The sequence below is a fragment of the Erithacus rubecula genome (genome assembly GCF_903797595.1).
Source record: "Erithacus rubecula genome assembly, chromosome: 2".
Taxonomy (NCBI): domain Eukaryota; kingdom Metazoa; phylum Chordata; class Aves; order Passeriformes; family Muscicapidae; genus Erithacus; species Erithacus rubecula.
The window spans coordinates 55,518,462-55,542,211 of NC_136685.1; the positions used below are offsets into that span (position 1 = coordinate 55,518,462).

The 23,750-nt window shown below is 41.1% G+C and overlaps 1 protein-coding gene across 3 annotated transcripts in view; it reads left to right on the forward strand.

Annotated features, from left to right (window-relative positions):
• PLEKHG1 (pleckstrin homology and RhoGEF domain containing G1) overlaps positions 1-23,750 on the forward strand; it is a 122,364-nt gene that overhangs the window by 64,663 nt on the left and 33,951 nt on the right. For all 3 annotated transcript variants that reach the window (XM_079299277.1, XM_079299276.1, XM_079299278.1), the window contains one exon: positions 12,258-12,796. In XM_079299277.1, the coding sequence (XP_079155403.1) occupies positions 12,258-12,796 (539 nt within the window). The remainder of the gene's footprint in view (positions 1-12,257; positions 12,797-23,750) is intronic.

Genomic DNA, 23,750 nt, shown 5'->3' on the forward strand with positions numbered 1-23,750 from the left:
ATTTCCATACAGCATAGTTTACATTTGATCACAGGTTTTGGAAGTAAATTAATGCTTCACCTGTGTGGGGCTTTGGGTGTTTTTTCTCTAGGTAAGTCATGAAAATGGCTCTTAAGTGAATAACCTTGTAAGTTCCCATGTGTATAGGGTACTGAGTTAAGAAAGCTCAGATGTTCTCTCTACAAATGGGAATAACAAAAAGTATTGTTTTTTAATCAGGCTTGTTGGGAAAATCCAGCAGTTCCACCACAGAGTTAATATACCCTCCCCACCTCAGCCCCCAATCCACACTTCTTTTAGACCACAAAATTGGCCTTTATGGCCAAGTTTCTCCAAGTCCAGGAGGTGTGTTTTGGGTTTGAGAATTTGATTTGGATTCTAGCTCTAATATTTTAAATAGGAAGGGTTTGCTACTTCTTTCTTATAGAAAACAAGCAAGTGGAAAACCCAAACAAGGAAAGTGCTGGGACTGAATGTCCCTATCTGGAAGTAAGATAAAGTGTGAAGGAAAAATCTGAGAAAAATAACTGCTTTAGCTGTACTAAGTGGATTTAAATAGGAGTCTAAGTTTCTGTTTTCCCTATCTCTGGTTTAAACATTGAGAAGATTGATCTGAATTGTTTACTGAATACCAGTGGATTTAGATGTTGTTTACTGTTTAGATGTTATTGTTAACAAGAACTCTGAAAACTGGCCTGTATAGAAGTGCCTGAAGGCTGCAAAAGAGAAGTAAAATGGTACTGACTATAAAAGCCAGAAAAGCAGAAGGATGTTAGCAGACAGTTGTTATCTGATATCTTTTCATGAATGTTTTAAATTTAAGCTACCTTGCTGTGAACCACAAAGTGCTATATCTTCAAAAGGCTTCATACCCCTCTCTTTGTATTTGTCACGGCTTTTTTCCCGTCCAGATTGACCAAAAATTGCATAATAAATCCAATGGTCAGAAGAAATCAGAGGATTCCTTTTTTTACTAAGTTTTTTTGTATGGTATGTACATGAGATTCAATCAATATACCCCTGAATAGGAATGATAGAGAATTTTAATACTTTGAAGTCTATAGGATTATTTTTCTGAAGCTGTTGGTAAAGAAGGCACTGGGACTCTGCAATATATATAGCTTTAATAAAATGGCTCTGGTTCAAATTAAGCTTTTTATTGCTCTGATAAGGAAGCACAGAGAAAGGCTTATGATTCAGGAAGTCAGTTGCTGTGAATTATGCACCAAATGTTCTCTGTAACCAAGTCTAGGCCTTTAATCTGTTTGCTTCTTGCCCTGTGGCTTCTGAAGTGTGATTGTTGTCACTGTTAATCTTGAATTCTGATATGTCAATAAGTGTTGCAGGCATTAGCACCATCTGTATATGGGTGCAGAGGCTGCACTGCTCTGCACACTGACTGCAGAGATACCAATCTCAATTCACACTTTGCTTCTTGAATACAAAAACTCTAAGGAAAGTGTTGCTTGTTGGAATAGGAATTTTGCTCTCAATGGTTTGTCTTCATGAAATAACATGCAAAGAAGCAGTAGGAAGTATTGCAGATGCTGCAGAAGGGCCTTAAAGCAGCTCTGAAAGCATTGTGAACACTTTTTCATCACAAGCATGGATCTGTTGGAGTGGCTTTCATAGACATGCCTGAAAAGCTGACAAGGAGGGAAGGGAAGTTTCATTTTCATGTGGCACTGTATTCTCTCTGTAATGCACCAGGACATGGAGAGGAAAGGTGTAAAATATGATGCCCATAATTTAAAAATGTGGTTCCCCATGTTCCAAGGGGCAATTTGGAAAGACCAAATTAAGGTAAATGGCAGTCCTGATGTGATAGGACCATCAGTAGAAAATAAAAAAGGAAGAATTGGAGTGGCTGCATTTTTAAGGATATGTTGTCCGTGGCAGCAACAAGACACCTTTGATTTTTCTGCTGTGACCAGTTATTTCACTGCCATTTGGCAGTCTTAATCTTCTTGGCTTTATTTATGTAAAATTCCACACTTAGCTGTAGAAGCAATACAGTGAGAAGACATTGTGTACGCTAAACTCCTTTGAACCTGAACATCTGCTTGGTTTCTTTTTATTTATTTCCATTTAAAGGTTTGTGAGATGTCAAAATACCAATTATTGTATTTTGTAAAAATCCATCACAGTCATTTATTAAATCCAGAGTCCTTCAACTGTCAATGCATATGTTCCTATGGAATTGGGATTTTGAAAGAGCTCTTAGCTTTTATCCTGTTGTAATGCCACATTAAAAGTAAGACCTAATGTTCCCTTTTAGGATGGTGAGCACAAGAAAACAACTGAGTTGAAATGCCAGAGCCAATCTGTAGTGCAGCCAGACCACCAATATTCTGGAACAATCTTAGTTCCAACCTGGAACAATCTTAGTTCCAACCTGTGTAGAATTTAATGACTCTTCTCCCCAAGACATAAACACAAATATTGCTTTCTGCAACTTATATTTTTATTCAAGAGAGGAAACACAGAAGAAAATTTTTATTCTATTGTAAATGTGAACATCTGTTGGGATGAGCCTGCTGTTGCTATTTAGGTTCTGTTTCAAAATTCTGGTTGCTAAACTTCCTGAGGTGCAGAGGAGGTTCCAGTAAGTGGCTTTGGTTCGAAACCAAATGGGAGAGATCATTTAGCTGTATTTAAAGAAATACATACATTATTTAAAGCTTCTGAAACTCACTTCTATTTGGCATCAAACATTGTCTGCTATATCAGAGAACTGGCTTTTACAGAATGTGTTTTGCTTCATGCAGGATTTTCACTGGAAAGATCCATAAGTCAACAGAGAATTTGGTGGCAGAAGCAAACAAAATACTGTTAAAGTGAGTTTAAAAGAACTAATCCATTTGTGCAAGATACTGTAGTTACAGGTTATATTGAAGTTGAAAGAGGTGAGTTGTAAAAGGATGTCTTCTTTAGGATCACCTATTAAGTTTTTCATTGGAACTAGAAGGAATGATTCATAGATGCTACATTTCCTTCTTCTGAAACTATGTCTCACACCCTAAAGTTTATTTTACCTGCTTTAAAGTGGGAGACATTTAACAATTTTTAGTCTTAAAAACCTCCCAGTGTTCTTGGTAAAGCAACAAATGTGTGCTATATTGGCTGCCTAGCCAAGACCCTCTGTGTGCTTGTGCTGCAGTGGGCTTTGAAAAGTTGAGAACTTCAGGAGCAACTTCAGGTTGCTTAGATGAAGTTGAAAACAGTAGTGTTACATGTTGGCTGACAGAACATTTGATCAGAGCAGTAGATTAGTCCAGAAAAAACCAGAAACTAAACCTGGTGTCCAAGCACTGTTACAGGGATACAGTAGCACGGAAAGTGACTGGTAATGTGCCAGCAGCAAGACCTGATCCTGTGTGGTGCTGGGTGGAAGGAAGGCTACATGCGGATTTTCATTCTGACACAACAGTTTGAGTGCAGAAGTACTAAAACATCCAAGCAGCATCATGTTGAACACACTTCTTCACTGAATGCCAGTACGAGCAGAGAAGAAAAGGATGCAAAAGCTTTGGCTGCTTGCCATTTAGGGTACTATTCTTCCTTGTCATCTAGGGTGTTATTCCTCCATATGCATTCACATCTACAAATCTTCACTGAATTTTCATTTGCTCTGATTTAGAAAAGAATTGAACTGTGCCTTTTTAAAATTCTTTTTAAAGAGGAGAGAAACCAGCCTTCAAAATTGGCAGGGAGATGGAAAACAATTCTTCTAAAAGGACTATAAATGGAGGATTGGATCCATATGCTCTGTTTGTGTTGCAGTACATCAGCAGCATGTGATGGCTTGTTCCTTTTGTTAGATGTCTCTGCAGCACTGTGTACAGATTAAATAGCTACTGCATTGCAGAGAGTTATTAATACATTACATTGCACTTCCAGGGAAGATGTCAGTGTGTCCTTTAGCCTGAATGTACCTTCAGTTGAGTTAAGAGTGACTTTTTAAAATCTTGCTGAGGATAACTTACTTTTTCAGTAAATCCTTAGCCAGCTGGGAGCTATAGAATAACATCACTCTTAACCTCTATAAACTTCACTTTCTGTTGAAGTTTAGAAAAATCAAAGCCTTGTTCCAAAATAAAAACAGGTCACCCTTCTCAAATCTGAATCCTGATACACTAAAAATGTTGTCTTATGCCTCTGTACATACAATAGAAGGAAGCAGGAGATGGGACAGAGAAAGGTATGGAACTCCTGAAATACAATGCAGATAAACAAAATGCATTAAATACCCAAAAGTGAGAAGTGGGGCCAACCCATTACTTTCCTGGCACATCTGTGTACTGTTTCATTTGTGATGCACATCATTAAAACAGGAGGCTTTTTAGTTTCCAGTCTTCTGTCCTGACAGCTCCCAGTGCTGTGCATGTTTAAAGTGATGGAGATTGAGGGGCTGTTCCTGGGGAAATTCTTATGTATGGGGGAAACTTCTGCTGACACATACATGGGGATGGAAGGGAGAACTAAGGTCAGGTGTGGTGTGCAGAGATGAAAGAGCATGATAGAGCAAAGTAAGGATCTCAGCTGTTTCCCTCTTCCCTCCACCCACAGGAGTCCTCATGAGAGCTCCCTGTGGCAGTTCAGACCAGTGGCCCAAGCTCACACTGCAGTGCTGCAGCCCCTGTTTTTACCCAGCCCACTGAAACAGATATGGGATGCTTTCTGCCATTGAGACTTCAGAGTTCAGGAGCTTTGTCACCACTAAATGATGAAGCTGCTGGTATTGTATGTCTTAGAACTTCATAGAATTGCCCAAGCAGTGCCCTATGTCTGGTTAATGCTCTACAGGCCTGCCCAGGAATTAGTTCAAACTTGACTTGGAGGTGATAAAAGCTTTGTAGGCAAGGTGGGCACACGGTGTGAGGAAGCAGAAGTCCAGAGGAGTGAATCAGTAGCTCCAGACAGAAATATGTGTGCATGTGGAACTTAGCAAACCTATGGAATATTCGCCATATTCAAGTGATTTGAGTTCTGGGTGCTGCACTGTAGATGCACTGAGAACTTCAGCACCAGTGCTGGCCATTCTGTGCCTTTGAGTGTGCCCAGGACTTACAGGTATGTGGTAGCTGTGTGCAAGATCTGTAGTATTTTGCACAGATCTTGCAAAAACATCTTTTATAAATATGTAAGTATTTAAAAAACCCTCAGAAGCTGTGGGAGAATCCAGAGAATACACAAGAGCACATTTCAGGGATCTGTGATGTCAGCGTGGCAGGCTGTAAACACCTGATCTTTTAGCCTGGGTAAAAGGGACTTTCACCCCAGGAGCCCTGACGTTCAGATCAAAGTGTTTCACAGCTCTGCAATGGTCTCGAGGCTGTTCTTGCTTCCTTTTCTACCTCCAGTTTCCTGCTGCAAGGAGTTGTTGCAAGGACTGCTCTTTAGGAGTACTCTGAATGAAGCCAAGGCATGTCATGGACAAGGACAGAAGTAGTGAATTTCAGATAGAATTTTAAAGATAAAATGGCTCTTTGTGGGCTACGTTTGAGCCTGCAGCTTTGAGAGCACACCTGGAAAGTGGTGCCAGCAGCTGGGAGCTCTTCTGACTTCTTTTGCCTCCCAACTCCAAGATGGAAATGACACCACCTCCTCCGCAAGAAAAGGAGAAATCAGCTTTCTCACGGGTTAGCACCAGCCTATATCCTTTTTTCTCCTTTTCTGTTTTTCATCTTTTCTTTTCTCCTGCTTCTCCTCTCATTGTCTTCTTTCTTTTTTTTCTTCTTTTTTTCTTTTTCTCCTTTTACTTGTCATCATTGTGATTTAGCACAGAAGACTTGATGGTTTAGTTTTCACATTTCTGAAATTGATTTCTCTTGCCCTTAAAAAAAAACCCCAAAGCACTGAAGCTTTGCAAGTACTCTGCAAAAGGCTGTTCCTGTTTATGTTAGGGCAGAATAAAATCCAGAGTGCTTCTGTTTCCCAGGATCATCCTATTATATTGCAAGTTCATGGAAGTTTCTAACGTAAACACAGAAATTTCACAATACCAGCAAGTGATTTATTTACGTTACATGCTTATCAATATTGCCTACAAATCAAGCAAACAAATGCTGTGGAAGTGGGGGCTCTATTTGATGTTTGCTCAGTGTTGTGCCTGGAAAACTGGAAGTTAGTGGGTGTTGCTCAGTGAAGTGTGCATTTTAAAGTTACCCACAGTGATGCCCATTGTCCTGTCCCTGAATTGCATGATGTCATATGCCATTTAAAGCTTGCAGTGATGCCGAGGACCGTCGGTGCGCTGGGAAAAAGGCGATGAGAAAGTTGTGAATCAGGTTTCTGTAAAGCCTTTGTGTTTAGGGTTTTGATAGATAAAAGCTGACTCATGCAATATTTCTGGTGAAGGAGCTGTACAGACTAGTAAGAGCTTCTCATTTTACCTGAGTGCCCAATGAGCTAATTCGGGAGCAGCTGAAGTCAGAGCCCGTGCCTCTCCGCTGCCGCACAGGTAGGTCGGGGGCTCTTCGGAGAGGACTGAAAAATAGAGAGGACTTGTTCAGCCCGGGTGTGAGGAGCCAGAGACATTCCTCAGTGGTGAGATACTGTCGCAGAGGATTTTCCCTTGCAATAATGTTCTCGGGTATTAGCGTGCTTGGTTGTGACAGAGGCTATTCTGCTTTAAGTACTGCGGGGAGTGGGGGTGGGGGGACAGTAATTGGACTGATAGCAGCATGTTAGTTGGTGACTCTTTTCCCTTGTTGTGAGTTTTCTAATAAATGGGATTTCTGTTGCTCAAAGTTCAGTTAAAATACTTGGCAGAGTATCGCTTGTGACAGTCCAGACTAGACATCTAATCCTGAAAATAGTTTAGCTCTCTAGTGTGATATTTTTCACAGAGGGTGTTCGTTTTAGAACTGATATATATTCATATACAAAATTTAGTGGTTAAAAATCTGCTGACCCTCACTTGGACAGGATTCAGAGCAGAAGACATAGGTAGTGTATTTAAGATAATCTGGGATCAGTAGTGGATGGATTTTAATCTTTCTCAGTCAGGAAGCTGTAGAGTGTTTTTGTTTCTCAATTCCAGAGTTGCATTTTGAATTTGATACTGAAAGTAGAAATTGTTCTAAACTAGTTTGCTTAATTGCATCCACAATGTGAATGCCTTATTTGAAATATGAAGATATCTCAGGGAAAAAAACAGGAAAGATATTTCTTGTAGTCTCATCGCTTTTTTTGTAGCTAAACTCTGGAGGATGTAAAGGCTGTAATTTCTGGTAATGTTGACTTTGTAGATAACACCTGAGGTGCTCTTTTTCTTGCCAGGAGAAGGGCAACAACATGCTAATCATGAATATAAACTGACTTGCAATTTTCACTTGTGCAGTATGTCATAAAATTTCTTGTGCAGTAAACAACTTAGAGGAATAAACACCTATATATAGACAGGACTTGGGGATCTTTAAGTCAGTTTTGTATTTAAAGACAAAGCTTTTTATCTCTCATTGAATGCTAATGCTCTAGCATACCCAAAGCTGCAGAGATAATGGAAAACCATTTATCGTTACCAGGAATATAATTACAAGAAGGAGGTTTTTGTTAAAGAAAAGCAAGTGATAGAAGAAGGTTATGCATTTTTGGTGAGAACTTGTTTGTGACTGCTCAGTGAAACCCTGAGACATGCCAAGATGGTTGTTTTGCATGTGCCTTCAGTCTTGTAACTAATATTAGAGCTGCCTGTTGGGATGAAGCAGTAGTATTCCTTGCCCTTGCATGTCTGTGGAGTAGGGACGTGTCATTGTTCCTGCTGGGGAGCACTCTGGGGTCGTGCCATGCCAGTGTGTGTGTGTGACACAGGAGCAGGGAGCTGTGCAGGGCTGGGAAGGGGGAGAGAGTAACTGAATTAATGCAAAGGCACAAACAAGAAATGACCTTGTTTGGGGAGCGTGTTTCCTTGTGAGTAGGGACAAGTAGTAATTATCCTCCTTTCAGTGCTGAACTAACAAGTAATTACTGTTATTCCTTAATTAAAGTATGCAAATTGAAGATTTCTTTTTTTCTTCTCCCCCGACTGAGTTAAATACCGTTATTCACAACTGACAAAAGTTCTCAATATTATTTTGGTTCATCCTTGAAAAGGTTCAGTAACCAAAAGAAAGCCTAACAAAAAAAGCAGTGAACCAGGCCAGACATGGGTCAGGGTATAGAAGACTTGCTCAGAGTGTGTGGCTCCACAGGCTCTGGGGGTACCTACAATTTCACGCAGTGTTTGCAGCCTGAGTTTTGATGAATGCACCTACCCACTGGTGCTGCTGCTGAAACTGGGAGGATGGGTTGGAGTGGGCTTGTAAATCAGTCCCACAGGGTATGGGACAAATTACTTGCTTTTTATACCAAGTTTGTATGAAAGACAGAAATTTGCAAGAGGTTGCAGGGTTTTCAAAGGCACTGGGTCAGTTATGATTCATAGAGAGCAATCCTGGGCTGTTTACTCTCTCTTCACTCATCAATTCATTTGTGAATTTCTCACCACGCATTTGCTAGAGACCTTAGGTAGCTGATGCAAGAGCAAAGTTGCTTTGTGGTACAACTGAAGAGTAAAACTACTCTTCAGAGTTCTGAAAAGCCAAATACAGACCCTGACAAGAGAAAAGAGGATGGGCATGTGGCAATGAACTTCATTCAACTGCTCTCTATCCTGATGCACTTGTAACTGCAGAAATCATCTAAAAACTCTGTTCCTAATTTTAACGGCAAGAGTGATAGTAGAGGTTATTTTCCTGCCTAAGTGTTCTGAGATGATCAAGTCCAACTGTTAACCCAGTGGTTATGCCAAGTCCACCACTAAACCATGTCACCAAGTGCCACATCTTTAAATAACTCCAGAGATGGTGACTCCACCATTTCTCTGTGTAGCCTGTTGGAGTGCTTGACAGCCCATTTGGTAAAGAAATACTTCCTAACATCCAATCTAAACCTCCCCTGGTGCAACTTGAGGCTGTTTCCTGCTGTCCTATCATTTGTTATATGGGAGAAGGGGCCAACTCCCCCCTGGCTACAACCTTCTTTCAGGTAGTTATAGAGAGCAATAAGGTCTCCCCTGAACCTCCTTTTGTCTGAACTAAATACTCTCAGCTTCTTCACATGCTCCTCATAGGATTCATGCTCCAGACCCTTCCCCAGCTCTGTTGCTTTTCTCTGGACACACTCCAGCCCCTCAATGAAAGGGGAGGGGCCCAAAACTGAGCACAAGATTTGAGATGTGGCCTCATACAGTGCCAAATACAATGCTCAGATGGGTTTCGAAATACAAACTTGTGAAGCCTTGAGAGATTTACAGATCCTGTGTTAGTGGGAAGGCTATAGGTTTTTCACAGCTACCTATACCTGTGGCAGGAACTGAGAGCTGGGCAGAACCAGGGCATGCCCCCAAGCCCTGATTTCCATGAGCAGGGTGTTTGGTATAGGACTTGCCAGCTGAGGAAAGGGAGCTGCTTCCTGGTTCTGTGCCATGCTGAAATCCCTGGTCTGCTGTGCCCTGCCTTACTTCCAGGTGTGCCAGCTGCCTAGGTGCCTGCCTGCTGCTCTGCAGGAACACTGGGCTTCTGTCAGTGTCATCAGAGTGCTCCCTGAAAAACATGTTTACTGGTTGGAGACATAATGGACAAAATTGTAACAGAGGTCTCCACAGAGAAGTCAAATGACAATTTACATCTGGCTGAGAAAGGCGTAAAAATGAAGTAGAAAATAACTTTTGAGATTAATAGTCAGGATGAGGCTTTGAGGACAAAAACCAGATCAAGCAGCAAATACCTAGTTTAGTGTAATTTATATAGAAGCATACAGGAATAGCAATTTGTCTGAAAAATAGAGGAACTTGACTCAACCATGTTGCATGCAATTAATTAGCCATGCCTTGCAGGTGGCTGATGTTTGCCAAGGTCACTGGGAATACAGGTGTTAAAGAACAAGCTAATTTTAACTATTAAACTAATCCTCAGCTTTTTTTAATAAGCAGTGACACTGTTATTAAACAAGAAAATAAGTGGGTTCGCTTTGGATTTCTAAGACATGTTAAATTCTCCTAATTCTTCTGGTTACAAGTGTGTCGTATGTTAAACTACTTTTAACATTTTTTCTGACTCCAGTGTCATTGATGTGAACTGTGTTTTGTTTCTGTTTTTTATATTAATGAAAATTTTTGCACAGCAAATACTACATACTAATGCCTTTGGGTTATTACCACAAGTTAGACCACATGTCAATGAAAGAGGAAGAAAAGAATGTGGAGTAATGGAATTTCATAAGGATCCTTTACTTCCCTCCTAAATGTAGCTAATCAGGTGTTTCTTTGTCATGTAATTTTAGTAAAATACTTTGGACCAAGTTAGCGGAAGTGTTACCCCCGTTATCTTGTTTATCCTGTGCATTTTTCAAGGGGGCATTTTTCATTCAGCAGTGTTGTGCTTTCTAACTTGAATGTGAAAAATGATCCAAAGCTGATAACAAAAATGCATTCTTTCTTATCAAAAATGTATACTTTCTTATCACAAGTAATAGCAAGGCACACATCACTTTCTGTACCCACCTAGAAACAAGAGAATTTCTCTGCATTTTTCTGTTTTAATTTTTTCCCCCCATTTATTGCTTTATATTTTATTTTGGAATTGGCACTTGATGTAGTTTATTCAAAAAGGTAAGAAAATATAGTTCTGTTCTTCAAAACTAGAAGAATCTGGCATAAAGAAGGGCTATTGATTTTCAGACTACAAGATAAAACCAGAGTTACAGACCTGCTGAATTTGGTTTTTAATTGAATGGCCAATTTCTAACCTTTGTAATGAGCAAATTACTCTCAGTGTTAATTCTATGCATCACCTTGAGGGCAATATTTCTCCTTAATAGAAAGCTAATCCCCTCATGACAGAAATGGTGCTCGTAATTACTCACATACAAATGAAATCTTATGCATTCAAGATAGGCCAAATAAATCAAAACATTATTCTCTGGTATTTTATTTCTATTTGCTTTGGATTTATTTTGAAAAGTGGGAGAGTTGCATTCAGCTTTGGTTGAAATCCTGCCCCTGCTCTGACAGCTTGTAATTGCAGAGTGAGTCTGACTCGGTTCAAGAAGGGCCACCTTAGAGGTTGGGCGGGTTTGATTTGCAGCTTTATGGTTTCTTTACTGAAACTGTTGTCAAGAGCTGTAATTACTGGTATGAATTTTTGAAAAGTTGTCGCTGGACTAAAATAAGGACTCAGCTACCACTCTGTGCAGCTTCAGTATTGCTTTTCTTCATATATTGTTACAAGTTTCCCTTTTCCACAGGACAGGCATTATGAAATTCCATGAGTTTGTGGCAAGATTTCTTTGGGGAGGACACTTCTTACTGAAGCAAAGATTTTGAATTTACCTGCAGCTACTTTTGCAGATTGTCATTCTGCATCACACACAGCTTGGCCAGAGACAAATCTGCATTGCATCGTGGACAGTGTCCTGCAGGGCATTTTGGCAAGTAAAATAAAGCAGAATTGAAATGCCAACAGGAAGACAGACATCTTATTTTGTTGTTGCACTGATCTGAAAAACAGCTTTGGGTCAGTTCAGCAGGGGGTAATATTCTGGCTTGAACAGAGCAGTTTAAGAATTACTTATTTTCCCAGTAGAAAACTGAATTATTTGGCAGCACTATTTCCTGTGGGGACTCTTTCTTCAGAAACTACATTATTTTCTTTGGGAAATCATTCTGCTTGTAGTATTTTTGTACCAGCCACAGAACTGGTAATTGATAACTGCTTTTAGTTTTTTTAAGACTGTTGGCTTTACGGGATTTGAAATGAAAGACACTTTCTGGTATCACTGAGTGTATTTTGAGGTTTCCAAACCTCCCAAGCCAGGATCGGGGCTCTGCTGGGAGATAGCAGGGACTGCTCCCAGTAAAGTTGTGGAGGTCTTTTATAAGCTTAGAGAAAATGTTTTGAGTTCTGTTTTCTCCTGTGCTGAGCCTGAGCAGTGGATGTGCTAGCAACAAGCGCGGCACAGTGGCAGAAGAAGGATGTGCCAGAGACAGAAGTGTAAGCAAGAGGAATGTGGTGTTGTAGCCCTTGTTGGGGGATTCCCCACAACCTAAAAAGCATTAGAGTTACCATGACCCCCAAACCATGTTGTTCTGGTTTTTTGGTTTAAATAGAGTTTTGGCAGCTTTCTATGCAAAAAGCTATCTGCCCCCAACTTTTGCATTAACTGGAGCAGCAACAATAAACCCACTTCTTCTGTTTGTTTGTTTATTTATTTAGATGACTTCCACTTACCTCTTGATGTTGTACCAGCTGTGACAGAGACCCTTGACTCCAAGAAGAAGGAGGAAGATTTGCACAAGGAGAGCAGATCTTTCCACTACTGTGAAAAAAGGACCATGGACCTGTCAGACAGTGACCGTCCTGTCAGCTTTAGTTCCACTTCCTCCTCTGCATCCTCCAGGGACAGCCACTGCTCCTTTGGAAGCAGAATGACCTTGGTTTCAAACAGCCACCTGGGTTTGTTTAACCAGGATAAAGAAACAGGTGCCATCAAGCTAGAACTGGTCCCAGCCAGGCAATTTTCCAGTAACAAGACATGCAAAAACTCCACTGTGGAGCAAGAGGATCCTGAAGAAAGCCTTGAGAAAAGGCCAAGCATGCCAAGGAAAGCAGAACCAAAAGGAGCAAGCAAAAACTGTGCAATGTCCCTGGTCACAGAGCCCACCAGCCCGAAGCTCCTCTACGTCGACAGAGTTGTCCAGGAGATTCTGGAGACAGAGAGGATGTATGTGCAGGATCTAAAGAGCATTGTCAAGGTAGGGGGCCTGCTTAAGACAGAGTTTTTACATTTTTACATTGTTTGGTTTCATAGTGGGACAGATGGACCTGACAATGGAACTGGAATTTGCTGGTCTTTATAAATTAATTTAACATCATTGTTCAAGCGTTTTTCTAGTTTTAATTTGATTAGATAAATCTAAGTGTTACTATGTGTTCATGAAGAAATAATAGAAAAAAACTATCCTACAGCTAGCAGCAGTAGTGAACAGAGTGATAAATGTTTTACAGTAAAAAATCTTATATTTTTATATTAAAAAAAAAAATTACATTGCTCTGTGTCCTAAAATGTATAGCAAGAAGCAAGACAGCTTTGCCTGCCTCTTTATATGCTTTATCTGAAGGGTCTTACTCATTTTTACTGGCTCTCCCCGAGTCCTAGTCCTGTTCTTTTCTGCCTTTTCCCCTGTCCCTTTCATACAGTTCATAGCTGTAGTCTGTTCTCTCTCTGTCCGTGGCCTGTGGTATTGAATATGGCATAGGTATCTGCTGGGAAATACTGATGTTTAGCTATAATATGAAGGAATTACATTTTCTTTAATACTTATTCAGAATGGGTGTAGTGTTTATTAGCAGCAGAAGAGGTTTTGTCTAATCCCTAGCCCAACAGTACCTTTCATTTCCCTTTTCTAGTACAGGGAAGAATATGGATGAGTCCTTCTGTGGATTGTTCTCTTCACTCTGTACTTGTGTCTGTGCCATCAGCATCATACTGCTTTGCATTTTTGAAGATAACAGTTGAATCCCTTGACTATTGTTTGTAGCCTACATGTTTAACACACAAAGAAGTGCTTAGTGTGCTGTTTGTAGAACTTAGAGCTCCAGGCAGGTGTCTGTGGTCATCCGAGATAGGAAATATCAGCCAGCTGAAGGCACTCTCCCACCTGCAGCTCTAACCACAATAGCAGGGGTAAAATGTGAATGCTTTGATAACTCAAATGCATGTTGTGATTAAAAGACCAGTATCTCACCTTGCAAAGTTCTGAGAAAGGTTGCTGTTTCTTGAAGATTTCACTGGTTTCTGTAGCTGGTGCTGCTTTGCTACGTTCAGCTGTTGCCCAAGTTTCATTTTGGAGTGTTTAAGGTTGTCAGCTACTGCAGAACCAGGTCAGCTTCTGTGCATAGTAGCCACTCACTAGGCATGACTTCCATGGTTTTAGAAAGCTTAGCCCTCACTCATCCTCCTATGCTGTAAACTGTACAACTTGAGAAACCAAAAACTAAAATTAATAACTTTTAACAGATTTTCCAATTACAAGCAGGAATACCAATAAATGCTTTCTAGAAAATACTTCAAGCATCACTACAGTAAATAAGACAAAAGCATTTTTAGGTATGGAAGAACTGAAGGAATTGTGAACCTGTGAAATGCCTAAGCCTATTTCCTGCAGCAACTAAAAATTAATCTATAAAGCTTTGTGTGAAACTAGACAGCCTATTTAAGACATGGAGTGGTTGGCAGTGGAGCTTCTCTTAGGTAGGTGCTGAGGATGCAAGGGCTTCCAAAGAGCTGCTTCCCCAGATGGTGAAAACAGTGGGGGAGAGCAGGAGCAGCTGCCTCAACCAATGCAGAATGTTCTTCTCTTGGTTTCAGGGAAGGGAGGCGTGACTGGGAGCAAACTTCTTCAGAAGGGCCCATTTTAAAAGTTGCTCAGGATTGCTTGATTATCTGGGTCTCTGTGATTTGAGGTCATTTAGTTTGGCAGACAGATAACTGGTGCTGAGCCAAACTAAGATGAAGGGAAGAAACTTGATTTGTCTTATTTTCCAGATGAATATGGGTCAGATTTGGTAGCTGGTTGGGAAATGGGATGAGAATGGGAAAAGGGGAGCTGGAGAAAGGTCAAGGGCAACTGCTGCCCCAAGAAGTATGTGGGAGCTGAAGAAACACATGAAGGTGGGAGCTGGTGGAGTAAAGCATAAGCAAGTGAGCCAGTGGCAAGTAGAGAGAGAGAGAATAATTAGTGGGAAAACAATGTGAGGAAATGAGGGAAAACCCAGGAAGTGGAAGGTTAACACACACAGTTGGATGGAACTGGAGCTCTCTAGTGAGTTTTCAGCTGACAGTCAATACAGAACCACTGGTGGGGTCATCTGGTCCAACCTCCCTGCTCAAGCAGGATTGTCCTACAGCACATGGCATAGGAATGTGCCCAGATGGTCCTTGAATACTTCTAGTGAGGGAGACTGCACAATCTCACTGGGCAATCTGTTCCAGTGCTCGGTCACCCTTCCTCATACCCAGGTAGAACTTCCTGTGCAGCAGTTTTTGCCCATTGCCTCTCACCCTAGTGCTTGGCACCACAGAGAAGAGCCTGGATGCATCCTCTTGATACCCTTCCTTGAGGTGCTTCATTGACAAGATTCCCCTCTTCTCAAGGCTAAACAGGCACGACTCTCTCACCCTTTCATCATCAGAGAGGTGCCCCAGTGCCCTAATCATATTCATTGCCCTCCACTGGGCCCACTCCAGGAGCTCCATGTCTCTTGTGCTGAGGAGCCCAGGACTGGACACAGCACTCCAGATGAGGACTCACCAGGGCTGAGTAGAGGGGCAGGATCACCTCCCCTGACCAGCTGGCAATGCTCTTTCTCAGCACCCTAGGATACCACTGGCCTTCTAGGGCCCAGGGCTGGCTCATGGACAGCTTGTCCCTGGAATCTTATGTACACAGTCTAAAAGTAGTAAGGAGAGCTGCTTTCTTTTGTTTCAGGGTGGGGATTTTTTGGCCAAGGGAGGGAGAAAGAGGAGAGGGGCATCCCACATACAAAGAGCTGAAATCTGAAGAGGTGTCAGATTGAGGGCAGTGTAAGAGCAAAAAGGGAAAAATAAATAGGTACTGTTTTAATCACCCTCTACCCCCATCTGAGAACTATCAGTAGAGATGTAGTCTAATGCTTTTTGTCCTCTAGTAGAGGGGATTTGCTGATGCTACATTCTCTGTAGGCAGTAGAAATATACTTAAAAAAATATGTTCTTACTGTTGTTTCCAGGACTTTGATTTCAGGCCTAGAATTGAGAGGATATCAAAACTCATGTCCATGAATCTACATTCTCTAAATTTCTGGGATAAAAATGCAAAGCATATTTGCATTTTTCCCCCTTCTTTGGGTGAGGTGCTATTTGTTTGGCTTTTAGATTTTTTTGGGGGTGGGAATGTTTTTTTATTAGTTACAGTGGGGGAGGGATGTTGGTTTTCTTTATTTCTCTTGATAATTTCTTTTATATATCCACACTCTTTCCCATTAGCCAGATCATTAATGAATGCACAAACCAGGACAGAACCCAGTATTAGCCCCTAGGCTGTGCCACTAGCCACTGGCCTCCAACTAGATTTTGTGCCTGTGATCACCACCCTCAGGTCTGTTGGTTCAGCCAGTTCTCAGTCAAACTTACTGTCTGATTATCCAACTCCAACTCTTTCAGCTTATGCATGAGGATCTTAAGGGAGTTAAAAGCCTTCCTGAAGTCAAGGTAGACAATATCCACTGCTTTCCATTCTTCTACTAAGCCAGTCATTTTGTAGTTAAAAGGTTATCAGACTGGTCAGCTTTCCCTTGGTGGGAACTGATGACTATTCTTGATTACCTTCTTGTCTTTAGTGTGCCAGGAACTGGTTTCCAGGACTAGCTGAGCACAAATGACCTATTAACCCTCTTGACCTATGTGGTTGTGAAATTGCATGTAGGATCCTGGTACTAGTCGTATCAAATGTCAGCTCATTAAAAGTCAGCCTAGCACAATATTTTGGGCAGTGTCCTTTCTAACCTGTACTGTCCTTAGAACATGGAGTTGTCATGCCTGAAGTAAAACACTGTGGAGGAATGGGGCAAAATAGAATTTCGTCCTTTTTTATGCTTGTATTGACCTAATGCTGTTAGGTCATTGGTAAGCAAATAAATAAAGTAAAAAGTCATAACTTCTACTGCCTTTTGAGTATCTGGGTGATCTTAACAGTGCCAAGTTGGTAGACAGAAGTAGAAATTGACTTCATGGGATGTGGTTAATGTGATTTTTAAATGATCCTGGAGAGCTGCTGAGGTTTTCCAGTTTTCTTTCCAACTGCTGACAAGAAGTATTTGGCAGGCTTAGGATGAGTGAGAGGAGGCTGTACAGGTACTCTCTGGCACCTTTGCTCCAGAATAAGCATTAAAAAACAGCTGCTTTTCTCACCAGGACAGCCATTTTGCCTGTGACCTGGAAGGACAGTTGGGTTAGGATTGTTTTGAGGCACGCTGCTGTGATTCTTGCACAGGCAAGCATTGCAACAATGACAGAGTGAACTTTTCCACCATTTGGTATGTTTTATCAGATGATCTGTTAAGGATAATTACAATTTTGAATGAGTGCAGCTTGAAGCTTGTTTTGGGCAAGTTTGTGATGAGAAATTGGATACCTCTGCTTCCTGCTTGTGTCATGCTGACAGGTGTACTGGCCAGGGCAGAACTCACTGACCTTTTCCTCTTCAGGATCTAGCCCAACTTTTTCAAGTAGTAATGTGGTTAGAATAAACCTAAACTTCAATTAGAGAGTCGCTTATTCTCTAGGGTAGTGATTCTACAATCTACAGAGTGATTTTTCTTTTTCCCCCTGTGCCTGAAGTTATAAAAAAATCTGTGTTTTGCTCTTGCAGCTCCTAGGAGTCAGAAGCCCCATTCATAATGTGTATAAATGCTTGCAACTGTAGGAAGATATCAACATTTCTGTTTTGCCTTTGCAAAATGAAAGAATAATGCAAATGCACTATTACAATACTTGCATCTGCATCCCTATCAGTATAACAATATAAGTAAAAGTTCATTGGTATCTGTAGAATGACTAGAGGGGACTAAAGTGTGCATTCAGTGTGTTTCATGTATATTTGATGTAAACAGAGGTTGAGCTTCAGAAATCTTGAACTCCATCTGAAATCTGGGAGACTTCATTTACGTGAATGAATTCCTCTATTCTTTTAATTCCAAATGTAACTTTTTTTTAAAACCATCTCCACTGAATTAGATGAAGTCTGTCCTATCTCCTCTCCAGATCTTTTGTCCCTGGATCTCTCCTTTTATACTTAAGTATCCTCATTTGAAAAAGTCCCATTCCCCTCTGCACAGTCTCTTGCCCATGATCTTGCTGCCTCTCTGTCCTAGGTTTCCTCTCAGTAAATCCCATCTGCATCCCATCAGTATATTGTCTCATTTTCTTACATGACCTTATGCTTTTTAGTATTAATCTTTCTCATCTTCTTCATCTCTGCTGATTCCAGAGCTCTCTCCATAGTTTTCTCAGCAGGCCTGACAACATTTTCATCACCATTCCTAATTTTTCTGCCCTCTTAAGTACACAGAACTTGAGGGGTGTGCCCACCAAGCTTTCCTTGGTTCCCATTTTGCCTTCCCATCTTCCTGTAGTACTCCCTTATATCTCTTCTGCCCTGAAATTGCACAGCATGCTTTTCTATACTGTGTATGGTTTGCAGAGAGTCCGTGAGACATGGGAACAATCTTTTCCATGCTCTTGCCTCAGAGGATCAGATCTGAGCCAGATGTCACTGGCATCACCTGAAAATGGCAGCTGTGGGTTAAGTCCTTGTGAAGCCTGAGCTGAACCTTACAAAGGACCATGCCTGGAAGTTCCTGTTGAGGATATGTGAATTTGGAGGGTTTCTCTTTCCCCCCCACCCCAATATGGTCAAAAATAGGGGAATTTACATTAAAGCAGCAAAAGGCATACTCTCAGAAACAAAGTCTCCATTATGTTTGAATCTGCTGCTGTCTCTCCCTCAGACATGAGGATATGGTTCATGTCCCTGCTAGTCAGCCTGGGGGTGCTTGTCTTCTGGGGGGAAAGGTCACCAAAATTTTTCAACATGAGCAAAAGAGGGTATTCTTTCTCAAAAAGCCTCGGGGGAATGGCTTTGCTGAAATCTGCTAGAACAACTCATTAGGGAGGCAGGTTTCTGGCATGGGAAGCTTCATCTGAGGTGAACAGGTCTGTTGAAGCCATACACCCCTTGTGGGGTGGGGACAGGCCCTGCAAGGGGAAATGCTGGATGTTTGAGGCAGATACGTGTTGGGGCACCAGTGATTAAGGGAAACCCTTCTGAGAGGAAGTCAGTGTTGGAATGTTATTGTTCCCTGTTTCCTGTCTCCCGGTGCTGCAGCTAGAGGACGTCTCCTTCTGTGTTTTCAGCAGTTGGTTAAAAAGACCACTCTGAAGACTGCAGTGTGCTCATTGTCCCTTGTGGTGGATTAGTAAATACATAGCTGCTCGTGCTCTGGGTTTGCTGGATAGTGTAACTCTGAAAGGTAATTCTTTGTAGATTCAAGACCTGGGAATTCCAATATAGCTAAGGCATCCCATAATGTTTGTTCCCACATTATAGTTAATTTCCACACGTGACCTCCTTTACTATGCCTGCTAACCTACATACCTGAGAAAGATACCTTTGGATTGCTGACATAAGTTGCGTGTGAAAATTGGGATAAACAATTTAAATTACATGAAAAACAAATATTATGGTTTGTATAAATGTAGTATGATTATGTAACAGTGATAAGTTTAACTGTGTTTAGCATTTGTAAAATTTTTGAGCTGAACTTTCTCACTGCTTTTCTTTCATCTGTGAAGAAAGAGCAGTGTCAAATTCTGATTGACCTCCTTAGTGGAAGCTTGGCTTAAAAGCAAGGGAAATTTTTTCCGGTAATATTGAGATATGACTGCTGAAACTGAAGCATCTCAGTACATGTCCAAGAGGCCTTCTGGAAGTTTGTGAAGTTTAAACAGAACTACAGCAATATAAATCAGAGCAGAAAAATGTTCCACTTAATTAAATTGTAATTAATTTGTAAGTAGCTTTATTAGAGAACATTAGTGTTGTGTTTTGTTTCTGGATTGCTGTTTATGATTCAGGACCAGTGCAGACTGCTGAGAAGGGAGGTAGTTAGGAACACCACAGGTTAAGTTACCAAAGAGATAAAAAAAGCTATTCTGGCTACCCTTAAAGAAATACCTAAAGTAAATCAGACTTCTTTGTTCTGATGCACTGCAGGGATAGTTCAGTTTTCCCTGCGGACTTCTTCCTTCCTGTGTGTGAGCCATATTAAACATCCTTAAGCAACCTAAAGTAGTCAGAGTATATACAAACTGGTTTTTGTGTTTGTGTCTTAAATAGTCTTGCTGTTTCTGGAACTCCAGGATCTTGAACAAAAGTGTTTTGCCAGCTACATATGCTGTAAACTCCTCATCATATGTGCCCTTTAATGATACCTAACAAAAGCAGCAGCAAAACCAAACCTAAGTTTGCTGGGCAGGATGGGAATGGTTCTGGGTTTTGGAAAAAGTGGTTTTGTAGCTGTTCAGTAGGAATATAATGTGTTGTGGACAACCAGAAATAACCTAATAAACAGTTTGTGTGGTGTAACATCTGCTTATGCTGTGGCATGGACAGGGAGCTCTTTGTAAACTAACTTCACAGGAAATACGCAAAGCCTGGCTTAAATATACTGATGCATGGTTTTTCTTATCTGCATCATCACTGCTTCAGTCTTATTTCTGCTGGCAACATTCATACATTTCTTTCATTTAGCATCTTCCCAAGTGCTTGAAAGACACTGAATAAAATGTCATTGCTGCCTTCTGTTTCCTTCACCTGTATCTTGCATCCAGTCCTTATCTTACAGCTACGTTGTGGAAACTTGCTAGGACAGAGACTGCCTTTGCCAGGTGATTGCAGAGCTTCACTGGTTGCCTGGGATTGTAAACTTTAAGACAGCACAAATGTATAGCCATAGCTTTGGGTTTGTTTTAAGGTCAGCTGTGTTTAGACAGCACAGAAGGGTGAGTTACACTGCAGTAATAAATGACCTGTCTATAAATGTACAGTGAGCCTTTCTAAAGCTGTGGGTGGGAGAGAAGCAGCAGGGAGGGCTGCTGCTCTTCCAGGGAGGCACAGAATTGCCGAAAAGCCTGGCTGCTGTTGCTCTTGTCCTCCCTTTTCTGGCAGCAGGGCGTAAATCATTCGACCGTGCTGTCTGCAACCTCCTACCCACTTGCTGAATGTGAATGAATACAGATAAAAGGATGAAAGTTAATCTTCTGTTCCAGAAAGCTTTATTCTTTTGGGAGCAGGGAGGCAAGGGGAAGATGTAATTTAAATAGGGAGTGTGCCATTTAGGAGTGCTGCTGGTGGGCAGGATTGTCGTTCCTGTGACTGCACTGAGGCAGGAGGGGGAGGCTGTATCCCTGCCTAGGGGGATGCACAGAGCCCTTCTGGGATTCAGGAAGGAACAAAGGAGAGGTCTGTTCACCTCTGCCCTCCATCTTGTTGGTGCTTACTGGCCGTGGATAAGGAGCTCCACAGAACAGAGCAGCAGCAGCAGCTCTGCAAAAGTTTATAGAGTAGGCAGGAAAACTGTGAAGAAGAGGTCTGAGAGCTGAGAGGCGGGGAGAGGAAATATAACTTATGCTGCAAAATTTTCTGTAAACATTAAAATGCTTTAAGGAGGTTATATATTTTTTGCAGAATGACTGGGATTTTCTGTAAAGAAATTTCAACATATGGAGGCGATATCTTAAAGGCAAAGACATTTCTGCATTTCCAGCCAGGCCATAGTTTCTGGAATTTCCTTTGTGTATTACACCCGTTTCCATTTTGGTCCATTGAAATATCTGACTACTTTTTAAGTTGTTATATCACTGTTATTAAATATTAGTTGCCAGTGAACAATGTTTTAGTAATCCATGACCTTTAAGCCTGAGTGCTTAACAAACCACAGTCTCTCTCTTTTCTGCTCTTACCACTCCTGCAAATTAAGGTGTGGAGGTACCTGCTATTTTTCCTTGTTTAATGAGAAGACCATTTTACAAATAAGACACTTAAAGTTTTTCTTTGCAAACCACCCACTATAAAGTTCCATTTCATTGCTTTCTTATATTAATATGAAAAGCTATCCAGAAGTCTCTGGTAATTACGTGGTTATTAAGGTTAAGATCAGTGTGTGTTTAGGATGTGTGCAGATTTTCTCCATTTTGCTGGGTTTGCATTTTCATTCTTTGGAAAACAGACTCTTTCAGTTTCCTTTCTTGTGTTTTGAAATAAACATTTCTCTTCTGGAATGTCCCACTTAACTTGTAAGGATATTGAGATATTTTTTAAAAACATTAATTTGCCTTATAAATTGTGGAAAGTTTATTTAACAGGGCAAGGGTCTACACCACAAGGCTCAGGTTCTTTTCCTGGATGATTTGCATACTGGAAGGTCAAATATGCCTTAATAATTCTCAGTGTTTTGTTTTATTATGGTTCAATAAGCTTATAATCAGGCCAACTAAAGTGCGTTGTGAGAATTAATTTAAAGCTGTCCTGATTAACTTCTTTTTTTTTAAATTTATAATTACTGAACACTTCCAGTCAGTATTTTTTGAGTAAGATTGAGATTATTGAATGATGATGATGATTGACACTATTGATGTAGATCTAGAAATCTTTACAGCAGTTCATCTGTCTGGCAACCTCGAACTATTTGACATCCTAATTACTGTTAATAATTTTCATTTGGCTGTTTTCATTTCTGTTTTCATTACATTCATTATTTATTCCGTGTTTCCTTTTAACTTTAGAAAGGCATTATATGAGTGCATCACATAACTTTTTAATGACATGTCAGTAAACTACTGATAGCATTTGTAATCCCATGATCTCTACCTGTGCTCTGAACTTGCTTCTTACCACACCTCTGAGCAGCAATTTTGAGTGCCAGCTTCTGGGAAAAAAAATCTTGTAACTATGGTGTGGTAATGGGTGCTGGCTGATAAAATAAACGTGGAACATGGTTTTAATCAGTTGTTTTCAACTTCAGTAAGTTAGTGTGCTGAAGTGTCTTAAGTGGGGTTTAACATGAGTTTCTGTTCCCATTGATTTAGCCATAATCATCTTTACAAATGATGGACCATTTACAGGACTTGTCTGTGCACAATCCATCAATCACAGTTTCATTTTGAGTGCTTTTAATGCACCTCTGTCAAATTGCAGTTTGATTTAATTGACAGCCTGCCTTCCAAGGTGTCTTTTTAAGATGGGAGATTTTAGCATGGAATTCCTGCAGTTGAACAAAGCAAAATTATTGAACTCTGACTGTTTTTCATCAGAGCGAAAATTCACTATGACAAAGAAGGCAAACATCCATGAGAGCAGTCCATCCAGTTCAATGCTGGATCATCTAGTGTCGAGTTTTGACCCCTCCAGAGAGCTGTATAGGCACAGTGTTCATGCTAAAATGTCTCATGGGACACAAGAAGAAAGCATGCACTGGGCCAAAAGGAAGGACATAAGACCCTGGACTGGTGGAGTTGGCCTTGTAGCACATGTGCCTCCTCCCACCCCAGTCCTGGAAGGGCGCTGAGGGACAGTGCTGGGAACTGATCCAGGCATCCTCTGACACTGGGGCAGGGGCAGGAGGATGTGCAGAGCTTGCTTTAAAGGCTCAGGCTCTAAAGCAGTGAGGGGAACCCACAGCTGCAGGAAGCTGTTCTGCTCTCCCCCAGCCATGCATGCTGGCAAGGCAATTGTCCTTGCCCAGGGCCCCTGTGAATGGATTCAGTGCAACAGAGTGTTGAGGGGCTGAGTTTTCCAGGGCAAATTCTTCAGTTCATTTCCTGAGATTAGCTGTGCTCTGACAGCTTGAAGTCCTGTGACAAGATCTCCTGACTGTTAGATTGTTGACATTGATGTGCCCTAGAAATTTCCAGCTTTGTATGCGACTGTGCCTGTGCTCATGTCTGCATGGGCACAACTGTTCAAAGGCAGCCTAAACCAAAGAAAGCATGTGTTTTCAAGGTGCAAGGCAGAGTGTTAGGACTCAGGAATTCCTCAGTGCTAATTTTGGCTGACCCTGTGGCTTTCCATGCGTGTGGATAAAGCTAAGGGGACCTACTAGGGGTCACTA